Here is a 13,813-nt window from a genome sequence, read left to right on the forward strand (position 1 = left end):
AGGAGTCTACCCCCGTAGCGTAAAGCGGAGAAGGAATTGTTAGTGATAATATACGGTGGCAATTGTCGGCGACAGTTTTTCGAAGAACGATCTCCATAAGCGGGCGCATCTTCTTTATTTTGATCCGGTATCGTGCCAGTTCGAAACGGATTCTGATTGGGTCGCGTTTAAATGAAAAACACACACCAGTGATTCGTTGCCCGGCCGTGTGTATCACTTTAGCGTTTCTGCGGTTCCGCTGACATTTCCGATACGATCGATCGGATAGACCGCGGGACAATTGTGATTAAATGCACGGGAATCAACCGACCGATTGGACGTTTCGATATGCAGTCGGATGCACCGCTATGGGACAAATTAATTGCATTTGTTGCCTTTTGACGAACGACTGCGAGGCTTTTCTACTTAAACGGTTGATTTAGACGATTTACCAGTTAGGGTCGTGATTTTTTCTCTTCGGGTTGGATGAACTCGCAATAATGAAACTTTGCATGCATTTACACCGACCGTTTAGCTGTTTATAGCCATTAATTAAACTTTGATACTTTTGATGTTCATGCAGTTATAAGTTAAAACTTCTAAAAGCTCGATTCAGTCGAGTTGACGGTCTTTGTCCTGGAGAACGGAAGAAGTTACAATAATGAAACTGTGCACAGTCGGGGTGCACACACCTTCCTTAATCTTTCGGCAGTTCAAATCCAACAATTAATGTTTAAAATGTGGTAAACAGTTATATTTATGAAACGGGAACTTGTCAAGTCAACTGACCATTCTCATTGGCTTCTGCATTCTTCGAAATGTCAGTTATCCCTACCATCGCTATAAATTACCATACCTTTCTATGCACAATACAGGCCAATAAAACGAGTATTCTGTATGCGTCTCTTATTTAAGTGACAAAACCGACAAAGAGCTTTAAAAAAATGTTTCTTTCAACTTAACTACCATAAGATGGTCTTTCTGCAGACTTTTGATCAGTAGTTAACAGAGGCTGTAATTAGAGAAAGATCAGTAAGTTCCATTGAGAATCGAATAGTATGATTTGATCAACTATCGAATATCAGACAGCTCTCTCTAGATTTCGTAACGTATTCGGTTACTGAAACTATTCACAATTCAAAACAGCCATGAAATAAGCAAATACCAGCCACGAGTCGTCCCTGATTTTTTCTGTTCGACCACGTCAATCAACGTCATGCCCATAAAAATTCTATAATAGACAGTATGTGTGTTGAGAATATATTAAAAATTGAGTTCGTCACAATACGAAAATTAATTATTTATCATGTTGGGAAACGATAATTTGTCATTCTTATGAACATGAAGCAATATTTCAAGCGAAAAAATCGTGCGTCGAAGTTTGTTGACTCGTTACGAAGAGAAAACTTGAATCTTCAAATACGAGTTATTAGGTTGTAAAGAGAGAAATGCAGGATTTTTGTTTCTTTGTTTTAATTGCCATTTTATACCAATAAGTATTTACCTTAATTTAATGAGTTATATGTCGTTTTAAAACCTGTTTTACGCTCTACTCAATTATGCTTTTGATATTTGATTTTATTCAAATTTTTATTAAATTATTTGGCTTTTATTTCAGGATGTCAAAACGTGATTTCCGCATTATCTTTTCCTATGAGTTCAAACTATTACTTCCGCCCCATACTTCAGTGATATTCCGAGCCGCTTGGGCGGCACTTCCGCCTAGTTTGAAGTCATAGAAAAAAATAATGCGAAAATCGCGTTTCGACATCCTGAAATAAAAGCCAAATAATTTGATAAAAATTTGAATAAAATCAAATATCAAAAGCATAATTACATAGAGCGTAAAACAAGCTTTAAAGTGACATATAGCTCATTAAATTAAGGTAAATATTTATTGGTATAAAATTGCAATTAAAACAAAGAAACAAAAATCCTGCATTTCTTTCTTTACAACCTGATACAAGTTTGGAAAGTAAAATTAAATTTTTTGAACTCTGCGGAAACATTGAAATCTGAAAAATTGTCCAATTTCCTCTTCCGTCCACTTTCAAGGGCTGAAGAACAATAAAAAAAATCGTCGTTAACGCAAGGAAATAAAATTGTCGAACGAAGGAATCTTTTTCACTTTTCCTCCTGCTACATAGCGTAAGACAGTGGTCGGCAACGGCAGTGTCTTTTCAGCTCGATCTCGGATCGCTACGGTTCCTTTCGTCTCGCTCCGCGTGACGGCCCTTGTCATCGAGGCAGCTCAGGCGCGTACCTAACTGGGAACCTATTGATACGGGTGTCGCCCTAATGGGCCACGCGCATTTCATACAGTCTGGGATAGGCACGCGCCTGAGCTGCTTCGAGGACTAGGGCCGTCACGGGGAGCGAGACGAAAGAAAGCGTAGCGAATCGAGATCGGGCTGAGAAGACACTGCCGTTGCCGACCACTGACGTAAGAACATCCTAATGCAGATAGCACGTTGAACATTATCGATTATATGTCATAAAATGAAATCATAAGATACAATCTGCACGGGAAAAAATTAACGCTTCGTCAAAAAATTAATCCTAAATTCAGTTAACAATTCATAATTCATTGACCGATGTGTTTAAATCGACCCCTAGATCATAAATTTGTCTACTAAACCCTTCATCGCTTTCTAATGAAGCACGGAATACGTACATATGCAAACGATAGCAACTCCAGTGCAGAGCTGCGGAAAATAGTATTTGAAATAGTAAATATTAAATAATCCCAATTATTTTACAGTGTCTGTACAACTTTGCACACAAAATATTTTATTTGATGCAGTAATTTTTGAAAATAAAATATTTTATTTGATGCAGTAATTTTTAAAAATAAAATATTTTATTTGTTGCAGTAATTTTTGAAAATAGTATTTGAAAAATAGTATTTTATTTTAAGAATATTGAAAATATTTTAAGAATATTGAAAATACTTTCAATATTTTTAAGAATATTGAAAGAATTTGAAAATATTGCTCAAAATAATGGTTCGCATTCAATAGATATCTGAGTATAGACAGTTTCCTGGTGATAAGATACACTGTATGTTTATCAACAAACCTCACAATCAGTAGGCACATGCTGTGAGCTGAAGTGGATATACGCAGTAATAGCAGCAATCAAACAAAAAAATAAAATGAAAATGTGGCAAATGATATAGTTTCTTATAGTTGTCCTCGAAGGAGCACCCTAACAGATTCCAATTTGGAACGCTGCACCTTGTTGTATGCGAATAGCAGCAGTCAAACAAAAAAATAAAACGAAAATGTGGCAAATGATATAGTTTCTTATAGCAAGTACCATTTCTTCTTTACATTATTGCTAAAATAAGAAATATTAAATAAGTAATGCGATTTCTGAAAGTATTAGGTATAACGACGCAAAAAATAAAATATTATATTTTATTTTGTGGATGAAATTGTTAAAATAGAAATATTTTATTTTGAGGTTCAGATTGTTCAAATAAATAGAACTATTTTATTTCGAGGTTCAGTTGTTCAAATAGAAATATTTTATTTCAACGTTTAGATTGTTCAAATAAAATACTATTTTCTTTGAGCAAAATAATATCCAAAATATTAAATAGTATTTCAAATATTTTTTTCGCCAAATAATGCCCACCTCTGCTCCAGTGCAACAACTGTTTCCCAACATCACCAGGAGTGATTGCTGAGGTCAATTGAAACAACTTTTTCCTTTTGCAAAAACGTTCTCGGTGGCTTTGTTAACGAGTTATCAATTAAAAACGCGGACCAATCGGAGCGTGGCGAAAGCGGACGGTTTCCAGCTCGGCCAATATCGACGTCACGTTGAGCGAGACCTATCGTCGAGCCGGAATCCGTCCACAGTAGCTGCGCTCCGATTGGTCCGCGTGTTTCGCTAATAACTCGTCAACAAAAACGCGGGGAAGATTTCTCCAAATGACTGCAAGAATCGCCAGGATCACCCCTTTCAAGGAAGTACAACATTTTTGGGACACCCTCGTCCCTCGTGTAAAACGTTATATGTACATACATGTCCGAATGATGATTCCATAAAACAATGGACTATAAATAGCACGATCGCATAAAAAGTTCAATTATAATAAGCGACTTTGTTTCGAAGGAAATTATCGATTTGCTGAATACTTTTCCATTATTGAGCAGGTGGACGGAACTGTTACGAAACCAACGGTAGCTTTTGAAACGTGTGACTGTGACCGACTAGTAAGTCACCTAAGTGTTTTCGGCTTATGCCTATGCTCATAGGTCATTGATATATCGTCGCGATCGAAAGAGGATGCTGCGCTAGATCGGGGCCAGAAGTGAAACCGAAATTTCTGGTGCCCACGGAAGTACCATAACGGTACCTGCCTCCAAACTACGGTCCTCTCTGTTTACGTGTATTGCCTTTCGCTGAGCGCTCAGCCCTACCGTTAAAATGTCAGCGAAGTAGGCCATTTTTTACCGAACACCTCTTAACCCTCCTATGCTCGATCGAGTATGTCGATCTCCGTCTGGATCGGGTCAAGATTGCCGGTAAAATGTCAATCGCTATGAAAAACTATATTTTTTTGTTCATGCGAATTACACTTGGGCAATTGCTCGATCGAGAGATCATGTTTGTTCAGGTATAACTATGGAATTCTCTCTGTTATTAATAGTCTCGGTTCAATGTGTTTTACTATTTGTTCCCGTTTTGTTTCCTATGCGTGTCAAAAAATCTGAGAGCCATGACCTTGACTTTCCAATAATTGAAAATACAATATCTATCACTGCCACGTTTTTCGACTGATTCTAGTACAATCGAAGAGTGTCAAATTCTCTGGTGAATGGCAGTGACCCACTTTCTTGTTCTAAAAATTCTGCGACGCGCAACATTGTTTTCTCGTTTTTGGTTTCGTCCCTGTGAATCATGAAAAATTTCCATTCCACGGGACACGTGACAATTGCAATTGTTACGAGTGCACTTGAGTATTGTTGTACGCGTTACCGATAGCGATAATGAATAGTCTCGAATGTATAGAAGAAAAAATAGAACGGTTGTAAAAAAATGTTTCGTTTGTCATAATACAGGATAACTAATTTTAATAATTGGAGGTTATGTAGCTGCTGGAATTCAAGAATCTGTGTGTGTGTGTGTGTGTGTATCATTTTTTAACTTCATGGATATATTATTACACCATCGAAGAACATAACTGCACACAGTTGTTCCCTCCTTACAAATTGACTGGGCTTACAGCTAACATTCAACGTTTCTTACACTCCAGTTAGCGGCTCAAAAATCGTATAAAATCTCGGTAACAGATAATAAGATCAACAAGGGTTAATTACACGGCGATACAAATTAATTCATGATCTTTATAATTGTAACATTTGTGTTCGATGCAATTTCAATGTTACCTAGGACAAGGTATAAGTGGGTAGAAAATGATGGCAGAGGCAAAATGATATTACCAAGAGTTGAGTATAGTTATTTGAAGGTGAACAATAAATTGACGAAGACAAGTACACGAATTAATTTGTACAGCTAATAGTTTCGTAAGACGGTTCAATGGACACTCACATATTTATGGTTTAAATGAATAGACGGCCATCGGCGATCGTCATGGTCGCTTCCGTACGGTAGAGAGGAACTTGCTGGGATCGTACGACAGCCTTATATGTACTAACGTGTTATATTTCACTAAGGTTCGCTCTGTTATCGAACACTAGCGATTATGTCATGCGTGTGTACCTTGCCGTGCACGCATGGCGATAAAGTAGCGAGAGGATGATGAACGATCTTAAATATACAAGAATGAGAAAGAGAAAGAAAGCTGTGTTTTACTGTATTCGGAGTCGTGGAGTCTTTTTCGCTGTCCCGACGAATCCTTAAACTGACCAATGGATTTAGTCTTTATCAGCAAAAGAATGAAATGGGAGGAGCTGGCAGGGTATATCATAGTTTATAATGTACTCTACAGAAACAAGACGATCTAATATAATCTCATTTCTAAAAAAGAGAATCACACAGAAGGGATGGTAACGTGTATCATAGTCTTGGCTTTGATATAATCTAAAACAGGCATGGCCAGAACCAGTGATGCCAGAATCACGTGTAGTGGGTTTTTTCCCCTCCGCTCGCTCAGCCGACTCGACCCCCCACTCTGACATCCGTCGTCGCCACGCACCGTCGTCTACTCTGCCGAGAAACTCTGATAGAGATACGTTCGTGTGTAGCGCGTGCGCAGTAGAAGCAACGTGGTGACGACGGTGCGTCAGAGTGGGGGTCGAGTCAGCTGAGCGAGCGAAGGGGAAAAACCCACGACCCATGATTCTGGCATCACTGGCCAGAACTAGCACGCGAGGAGGCATTCTCATGGAATACCCCCACTTCTACCGGCCGCGGGTCGCGCCCCCCGTGGCGGCAATAGTGCTTGGAGCAACTACGGCCGCCAAGGGGATTGAGACACGCGACCGGGCGAAGTGGGTGTATTCCTTGAGAATGCCTCCTCGCGTGCTAGTTCTAGCCATGCCTGATCTAAAAGCAAAAGAGATTTAAACACAATGGAGGAGGATCCATCTAGTTAGAGGGCCATCTATACTTGGGTCCAAATAAGAAGGTACTTGTTCTGCGCATGTTGTTGCGCGTCAGCCATGAAATTCATGGCGTCAGCCAATGATCGCGTGGTCGGCGGAGTACGAGTAAGGGGATTAGCCAATGAACGAGTTCCGTTAGAGTCATGTGCGCAGTAGAGTCTTAAATTCGTCGGCTAGTAAGTACCTTCTTATTTGGACCCAAGCATAGTTTCATCTCCATCCCACAACAGACCCAACAGAGGAAGACTCGGTGAATCGTCAGGACAGCCAGCTCCCCGGATAAGCGACGCGTCTCGGCCGCATCGTGCGTCCCTTATCCGAGGGCTAGGTAAACGGCGTACCCAATGAATAACTGGACCAAGTCAGGGTCATGTTGCCCTAGGTCCTAGCTATTGTAACCGTAACTCGTGAGTCCGCGAACACGGATGCGTGGGCGTGTTCAGCTGTCTGAGGGATAGAGAGAGATAGAGAGAGAAAGTCTGCGGTTGGAGAGTTTGGCGACCGGTTTCTGTTTCTTGGACGTTTCTGGTTAGCTTCGGGGCACTGTGGTCCGCGGCGACGGGCTCTAGAGACACGTTTGGTTCCACTGGGCAGCTCCTATTGGCTCTTCTTCAACTTCCCGTTCGTCGCTTCCGCGGAGACGCCGTTCTGGCTGACCTTCGGCTGCGGCTTCCTGATGTAGGTCTTGTAGTAAAAGTCCCCGAACAACACCATCATGAATAGATTCTGCGGTATCAAGACTGCCGATGTCCATTTCGGGAAACCGCAGTCCTCCGCCCACACCAGAACCACGTAGTGCATCAGGATCAGGAAGAATTGAAACAGCTGCAACTGGGTGATGTACTTCTTCCACCAGTTTGTTCTTATCCGGAAGGATGTCGCCAGGTAGTGGGTGTACATCACCACGTGCACGAACGAGTTGATTGTTCCTAAGCAAATGCATCGATTAGCCGCGTCTTTTTGCACGATGTATCTGGATGGCTTGGGACTTTATTTCTGGGGAATGGGAAACGTTACAATAACGCAACGTTGCAGACACTTGCGATCACCTTCTAGCTGTTTACTAATCTTTTAAATTAAAAAAATTGAACGATGGATTCGCTTGGTACGAAACTTGGCTTTTTTTCTAGCGGGTGCTGGTGAAACGTAAAAAGCTTAATTTTTTAGAACACCTAATATTCTGGGGTTCGGGCTCACCGAGAAAGGTAAGATGGCCGCCAGCGAGAAATTTGGTGGCCGCCCACGTGCCGATGGCCATTCCAGCATGATGATAGACGTGAAGAAACGAGATCTGGTTCTCCTTTTTCCGTAAAACAAAGAAAACGGTGTCCAGTAGATCGATCAGCTTCACGATGAAGTACAGCCAGACCATACTGGCAATCTACAATTGAAAAACATCGCAGTTTAAGCGGTACCAGGACTCGCATAAACTGAACAGAGTTCGCTCACCTCTCTCTGCTTTGGAGCCAGCGAATAGTTAACCGGCTCGCAGATTATGTTGTAGTCGTCCAGCCAGGCTAGAGTCAACGCCTGAAACAATTACGATCAGCTGACTCGATATTGTTCCGAAGTTTATCGGCCGTGTAAACGAGAGGGCAAGTTTTTGTACTTTGTATAGATCAACTACTTACCTTGTAGAGTAGATACGAGCATAATACTATCTGTATGACGTTGTATATCTGCATGATCCTGTGAAGGTTAAAGGGTTCCCTCTTCGCCATCAAGTTCGGGCCTAATTCCCGCACGAAGTATAAGTATAGCGCCACTATGCCCAGCGTTCCCCATGGGTTACCGATCAGCCAGAAGTCCATCGTTCGCGGATCTTTCGAAAGAATAGTTAGAAAATGGTTTTAGTCTCCTCGGGTTGCACAAAATTTACTTTTCTTTTACTCGAGTAACTTCGAAAATATACATTTTTCAAACAACACTTTGCACGAATTAGAGTATTACTTTTATGGATGATCTCTGTCAAGATCGACTAGTATGTATTACCTGATAGTTCATCGTTGATGTAGCGGTACCCATAGTAAATTCGTCTCAGCAACGTCGCCATGGCGATCGGTAAATGTTTACAAAATCACGCGTGTGTACGTATCGGTGTAGGTATCGATATATGTATAAATCTGCAGGTTTCTTTCAGCACGAAGCATTCGCGGATCACGCAATCGCGATCGAGATCGAGAATACCGGTCACTCGGCGATCTGGACTGATCTCAAAGTGTTAGTCGACCTTATCGGTTCTTACGAAACGTCCCTAATCATCGACGAACATTGACAAACCGTAGAAACGAAAGGCTCGATGGTAAAAGTCGAGCAGACCGCGTCTATCCTCTCCTCGCCGAAGACCTCCGGGACCGATCGAACCAAACACCCTGGAAACTCTGAGCGGACTGACCAAAATTGCTCCCCCCCGTTCGAACATGGTGTTGGGATCGCGACTGCCATTATATTTTAATTAAGAGCACCGTCGAGGTGAGGCAACGGCAACTTCTTGCTCTTCCGGCAACGGTGGACGGCATCGGCTGACCTTAGCGAGTCCTCCTGACAGACAACCGAACCCTCTGTGGCCCTACGGGGTCAAACTCCTGGGAAAAGTAGTCTATTTGCTCCACCCACCTCGAAAATTTCGTTTAGGAACCAGTGGACGCTCAGATAAGAAGTCAATATCCCAACAAAAACATCCTGTAAACAAGTTCCTATGGCCGTAAAAAGTTGTGAGATCAAACAAAATACGGTCAAGTTCGTTAGCAGAGAAATACCTCTTGCAATACTGAAAAAAGCGTTTGCAAAAATTAGTTTAAAAGAACGCTGTTTAAATTTTGAAGTACATGTAGGGCTAAATTATTCAAACTTAACCGCTATCTAACACCTTTTATGGCCATTGGTTTAAAAAGTAACGGCCAGTTTGAATAATTTAGCCCTCCATGTAACTCTTTAAAAATTAAATAGCGTTCTTTTAAACTAATTTTTGCAAACGCTTTTTTTCAGTATTGCAAGAGGTATTTCTAGGCTAACGAACTTGGCCGTATTTTGTTTGATCTCACAATTTTTTACGGCCATAGGAACTTGGCGCCTGTTTACAGGATGTTTTTGTTGGGATTTCATCAATTTTTGTTGAAATTTCATCAATTATCAAGTAGGTATTAAAGAAAAAAAATCCTTTTGAGTCATTCCATGCCAACTCGATCACTTTTTGTAGGCACCATCGTCGATTTTGTTCTAAATGAAATATGTTGTAGTCCATGTGAAATTAGTGGGGGTTTAAGTCATCATTTAGCCGGTTTCGTGATTTTTTAGAAATGGCAGGCCGTCAAAGTTTTCAATTTCTGCCCAGTTTGGCGAAAACGTGCCTCACTTACGAATTTTTATCTCTTTATTTGTCCGATCGAGCTACATTTTTTTTTGTTTTATTCGGAAAGGATTGGGCTATTACAAAATAATTTTTTCAACCCCGACAATCAACTTTATAATGTCGAAAAATTTAAAGAAATTCTTTTTTCACGTTTTTTTCGATGATGGGACTCGGTGATTTAAATTTTGAAAAAAATATGGTAGTATTCCTTGAAGTTTTCCCTTTAAAATGAGGCCTTGAAAAAGATGGTGTCGTTAAAATTGGCGTCACAATGAGCTGGTAAATTACGCCGTGTACCTCCGTTTCAGGTAGAGTCGGGTCAAGCGCACCGCTATTATGGTGCGTTGACTTATACTGCTGGTCTCGAGAACATACCAGCAGACTGTATACGATTAAATAACTCTATTTATACCTGGACAACAATATTAGTAACCACTCTTGGACAACAACACCTTTTTATCAGTATTTGTTGCGACTTCGAAGCTAATAAAACGTATACTTATGTATGTTATGCTGCTATGTTCTATCTTACTGTAAAATTTCAAACTTTGATAATTATTCCTTTGAGTGTTTGTCATGGTGAACTCATGTAGTAAATTTCAAGCTTGTAGGTCAATGGGAAGTACTCCGAAAAGGTTTTCATGCTCTGTCAGTCAGTCAGTGACAAATTTAGCGATTATTGAGGTCCTATATGTCGGAACCTGCTAATGTTGGAAGATTAATGTTTTGTCGATATTGAGACATGATAGCATTCAACAAGTGTACGAAATTATATCTCTCCATCTGCCTCCAGTGCCGAGTTATAAGCCTCTAAAACGGCTAAGTTGTTTCGTGTAAAAGGAGGTAGTGCGAGAACTTGGCTGGTGCACTACGGTGCACCTAGATAATGTACGGTAGATTCTCGTTTATGTGACCCCGTTGGGGCCCTACGGCCTACGGTGTCACGCTCTCAAGGACATTGCTTAAAAAAAACGATTTACCCCAATGGTCTACAAAACGGTAAGTGCTTGATAAGAAACAAGTTTGGACCTCCGAGGGCGTTCCTGACCAAAACAATTGGATAACTAGCCCGTAGCTCCCCACTCTGCCGCACTGCTGTGAAGTGATCGCTAATCTAGCCAACCGAACCTATCTGTGGATCCACCCCAAGACTCGGACGTTAATTGATTTTCGAGTGATTATTTTGATTTCGAAGTTTGATAGTGTTGGTGCGCGTGCACCGAGCTAACGCGCCCGATGCAATGTTTATTCAGACATTCTTTGGTAAGTCTTCATTGTCCTTTCGATCGATCGATTCACGTTGTTTGACAAATGGAATCGTTTCGAAAATAAAATGAAGATTTGCCTCACCCTCCGGAAGCGACGTGTCACGCATACATTCGTGTTGGGACAGTGCAGTCTACACTACACGCCGATCGTGCTAAAATAATTTTCATGTCACGGTGACGCGAGGAATCGATGGCTGCGATTAAAATAATTTCGCGTCACTCTTTCGATGGGAATCACCGGCTGCCACCGAATATATCCAGGAATCGATAATTATCACCAGCGAATTTGAGCTCGTTCGTACGCGCGGCAGGAACAATGGGACTCGTTTCAAGAATTCCCCAAAGTCGCGTTGGTTTCGAGAATTGTTTGACCAAAAGAACGATAACGAAGCGACGAAGCTTCCAAGAAGAAAAACGACAAAATATCTCGTCCCGAATGCAACTAACCTAAAATCAACGTTGTAAATCTATTCCTCGCAGCCCGACATAAAATTTAACGGCCCGTCGAACGGGAAACAACTTTCTTGCCCACGTTGCGCTCTTTTCGCACCGTATTACTAAAAAGTTCATGAATTTCCCGCCGTTTTAAGGTCCGTGGTTTCCTTTGTGCGGCCGGCTAATTAAAACAGATGACCATTGATCCGGGGGGGAAAAAAAAGTTATTGGAAGTATGTTAATCGTTGCATAATTCTTTTTAACGATAGGTCCCTCGAATCTGTTGCAACAATGTAAATGCATTAGTTATTGGGTGTTCGACGATGCCTAAATATACAGTCATTTTGTTTGTTGCGTAAAATTATTCAGAAGTTCTTAGTTATTTGTGTTGCTTTGATAATGAGTACGGCTCGAGTAAATACAAGTTGACAAAGCATTATTCAAAGATTGTCTAATCGATCTAATAATGAGTCGGAGCACAAAGTATCATTTTCCTATTGTCTCGTTCACGTACAAACAATGTCTGAAACGTTGCTTGCTCGATTTGCATAATTACGTAACAGTCATCGTGTAGCGCACGAGAATAGTAAATGACGCCGTAGTCCGTATTGTGAATGTGCAAGTATTATCAGTGATTTATCACACATACAATGTGATAATCAGACAGCGGATCTTCAAGCAAGATACAAATTTTCTAGCTAAACTTCGACTAACCGGACTGATATAGAAATTTATTTTCCCCGTTAATATGTTTAATAGGTTGAAAATAATATAACAGTATTTTTGAAATCTTCTTATGTTGTTACTGGTTTAAATTACACCTAACCATTTTCGTCATAAATGCATAAAATCCACTGTCTAGTGATAACACATGTTCTGTATACAGAACTTCTAAGAAAACATTAGAACAGGAAATTTCCATTTTACAGAAAAATAACTTGGTAATAAAAAGTCGTAGGACGATACATTTGGCCTTATTAAAAAGCTGGAAGCCTGTACTTTTAAACTCCATCATTTGTTTCTTCTAAAAAATTTTTGTACGATACAGCAGGTGGAAAATCGAGGCCACGATTCTGCTAAAAAATGCTACAAATTCAAGCGTTTATAAAAACACTGCGAAATTTTGTTCGCAACTGGACCCACCACAGATTTGTAGATTAAAGTCTCTGCTTTATAACAACACGTTAAAAAATGATGCACGATTTTTTCTTACCAAGTTGCAGCAGTTTAAAGATGAAGAATTTCCAGACAATCGGAAATTTCTTGGAAACTGGTATTTCTAAACGATTATGATCGAGTGTTGCGTGCGCGAGCGCAACGCTATCGCAAAGTGATCGATCGCCCGGTCATCGACTTTCTTCATTGTGTGTAAATAACAGTAGTGCATCTCGAACGACACGGTCGATAGGCTCATCGATCGGTGCAAAGCCGCGCCGCGCCGCACAGTGGTCTAAGCGGGCGATTTAGCTGGACAAAACCCAAAAAATGGAAATCCAGCAGGAAAATTTCCCGCTCCGGTAAATGAGAGGTAAGGTACCAGGTAAGATGAACCACTGCTGGTTTTCCCTTTTTATCACCCCATAATAAAATATACCCCCACGAACAACTCATTTTTCAACTTCGTATTTCTTCATCGTCGTTCGACACCTCACCATTCATTAGTATATCTCGTTGTGAACATCTAGTAGTGGAAATATTTGTGGAATTTTTCATTCTATGATGGATACCAGCATGAACCAAAAGGACAAAACTCAAATAAAACTTAAATATATTGTTTATTTGCTTAAAAATGAAAGTATACTTCAAACGTATATAACATTCAAACTTTGACAGTCTCGCAAAAAAAACCTTTAAATACCTTTAGGATGGAACATGTTGGAACATCTTTATAGAAGTCTAGAGTGTCCGAAAAAATCAATTTCAATTTGCACGAACTTGCACGTTTGAATTTGAGACAGTTTTTAGTAATTCAATGTCGATATATTTCGAATCATCTCTATGATTCTCTTCTACGTAAGCCACGAATGAAAAAAAAGATATCAAAACATGATTGGAGTAAAAGTGATATCGTATTTTTGGGCCCCTAAAATTTATGCAAACAATTTTGAAAATTTATAATTTTTTTTAAATTTTGAAAATGATTTTTTTTAGAAAAAAAAATTTTTTTCGATTAAAGACGCCGACCAATTAAGAGACAACAG

General features: G+C 40.3%; 1 protein-coding gene across 1 annotated transcript; it reads right to left on the reverse strand.

Annotated features, from left to right (window-relative positions):
• Positions 1 to 5,423: 5,423 nt before the first annotated feature.
• LOC143207958 (very long chain fatty acid elongase 7) lies at positions 5,424 to 9,003 on the reverse strand. The gene is made up of 5 exons (XM_076421906.1): positions 8,550 to 9,003; positions 8,189 to 8,379; positions 8,007 to 8,087; positions 7,755 to 7,938; positions 5,424 to 7,486 (listed from the first exon to the last, which is right to left on the reverse strand). Exons 1-5 carry the CDS (start codon positions 8,608 to 8,610, stop codon positions 7,155 to 7,157), a joined length of 849 nt encoding a protein of 282 aa, XP_076278021.1. The 5' UTR covers positions 8,611 to 9,003; the 3' UTR covers positions 5,424 to 7,154.
• Positions 9,004 to 13,813: the final 4,810 nt, after the last annotated feature.

Source organism: Lasioglossum baleicum, chromosome 4, assembly GCF_051020765.1.
Source record: "Lasioglossum baleicum chromosome 4, iyLasBale1, whole genome shotgun sequence".
Classification (NCBI taxonomy): Eukaryota; Metazoa; Arthropoda; class Insecta; order Hymenoptera; family Halictidae; genus Lasioglossum; species Lasioglossum baleicum.

Bases quoted from the DNA above. Each gene is read 5' to 3' on its own strand.
- LOC143207958 (XM_076421906.1), bottom strand. From the start codon at position 8,610: ATGGCGACGTTGCTGAGACGAATTTACTATGGGTACCGCTACATCAAC. The intron at 8,380-8,549 runs GTAATACATACT...TTCTTTCGAAAG, and splicing joins CATCAACGATGAACTATCAG to ATCCGCGAACGATGGACTTC. The intron at 7,487-7,754 runs GTGAGCCCGAAC...GCATTTGCTTAG, and splicing joins CGGCCATCTTACCTTTCTCG to GAACAATCAACTCGTTCGTG.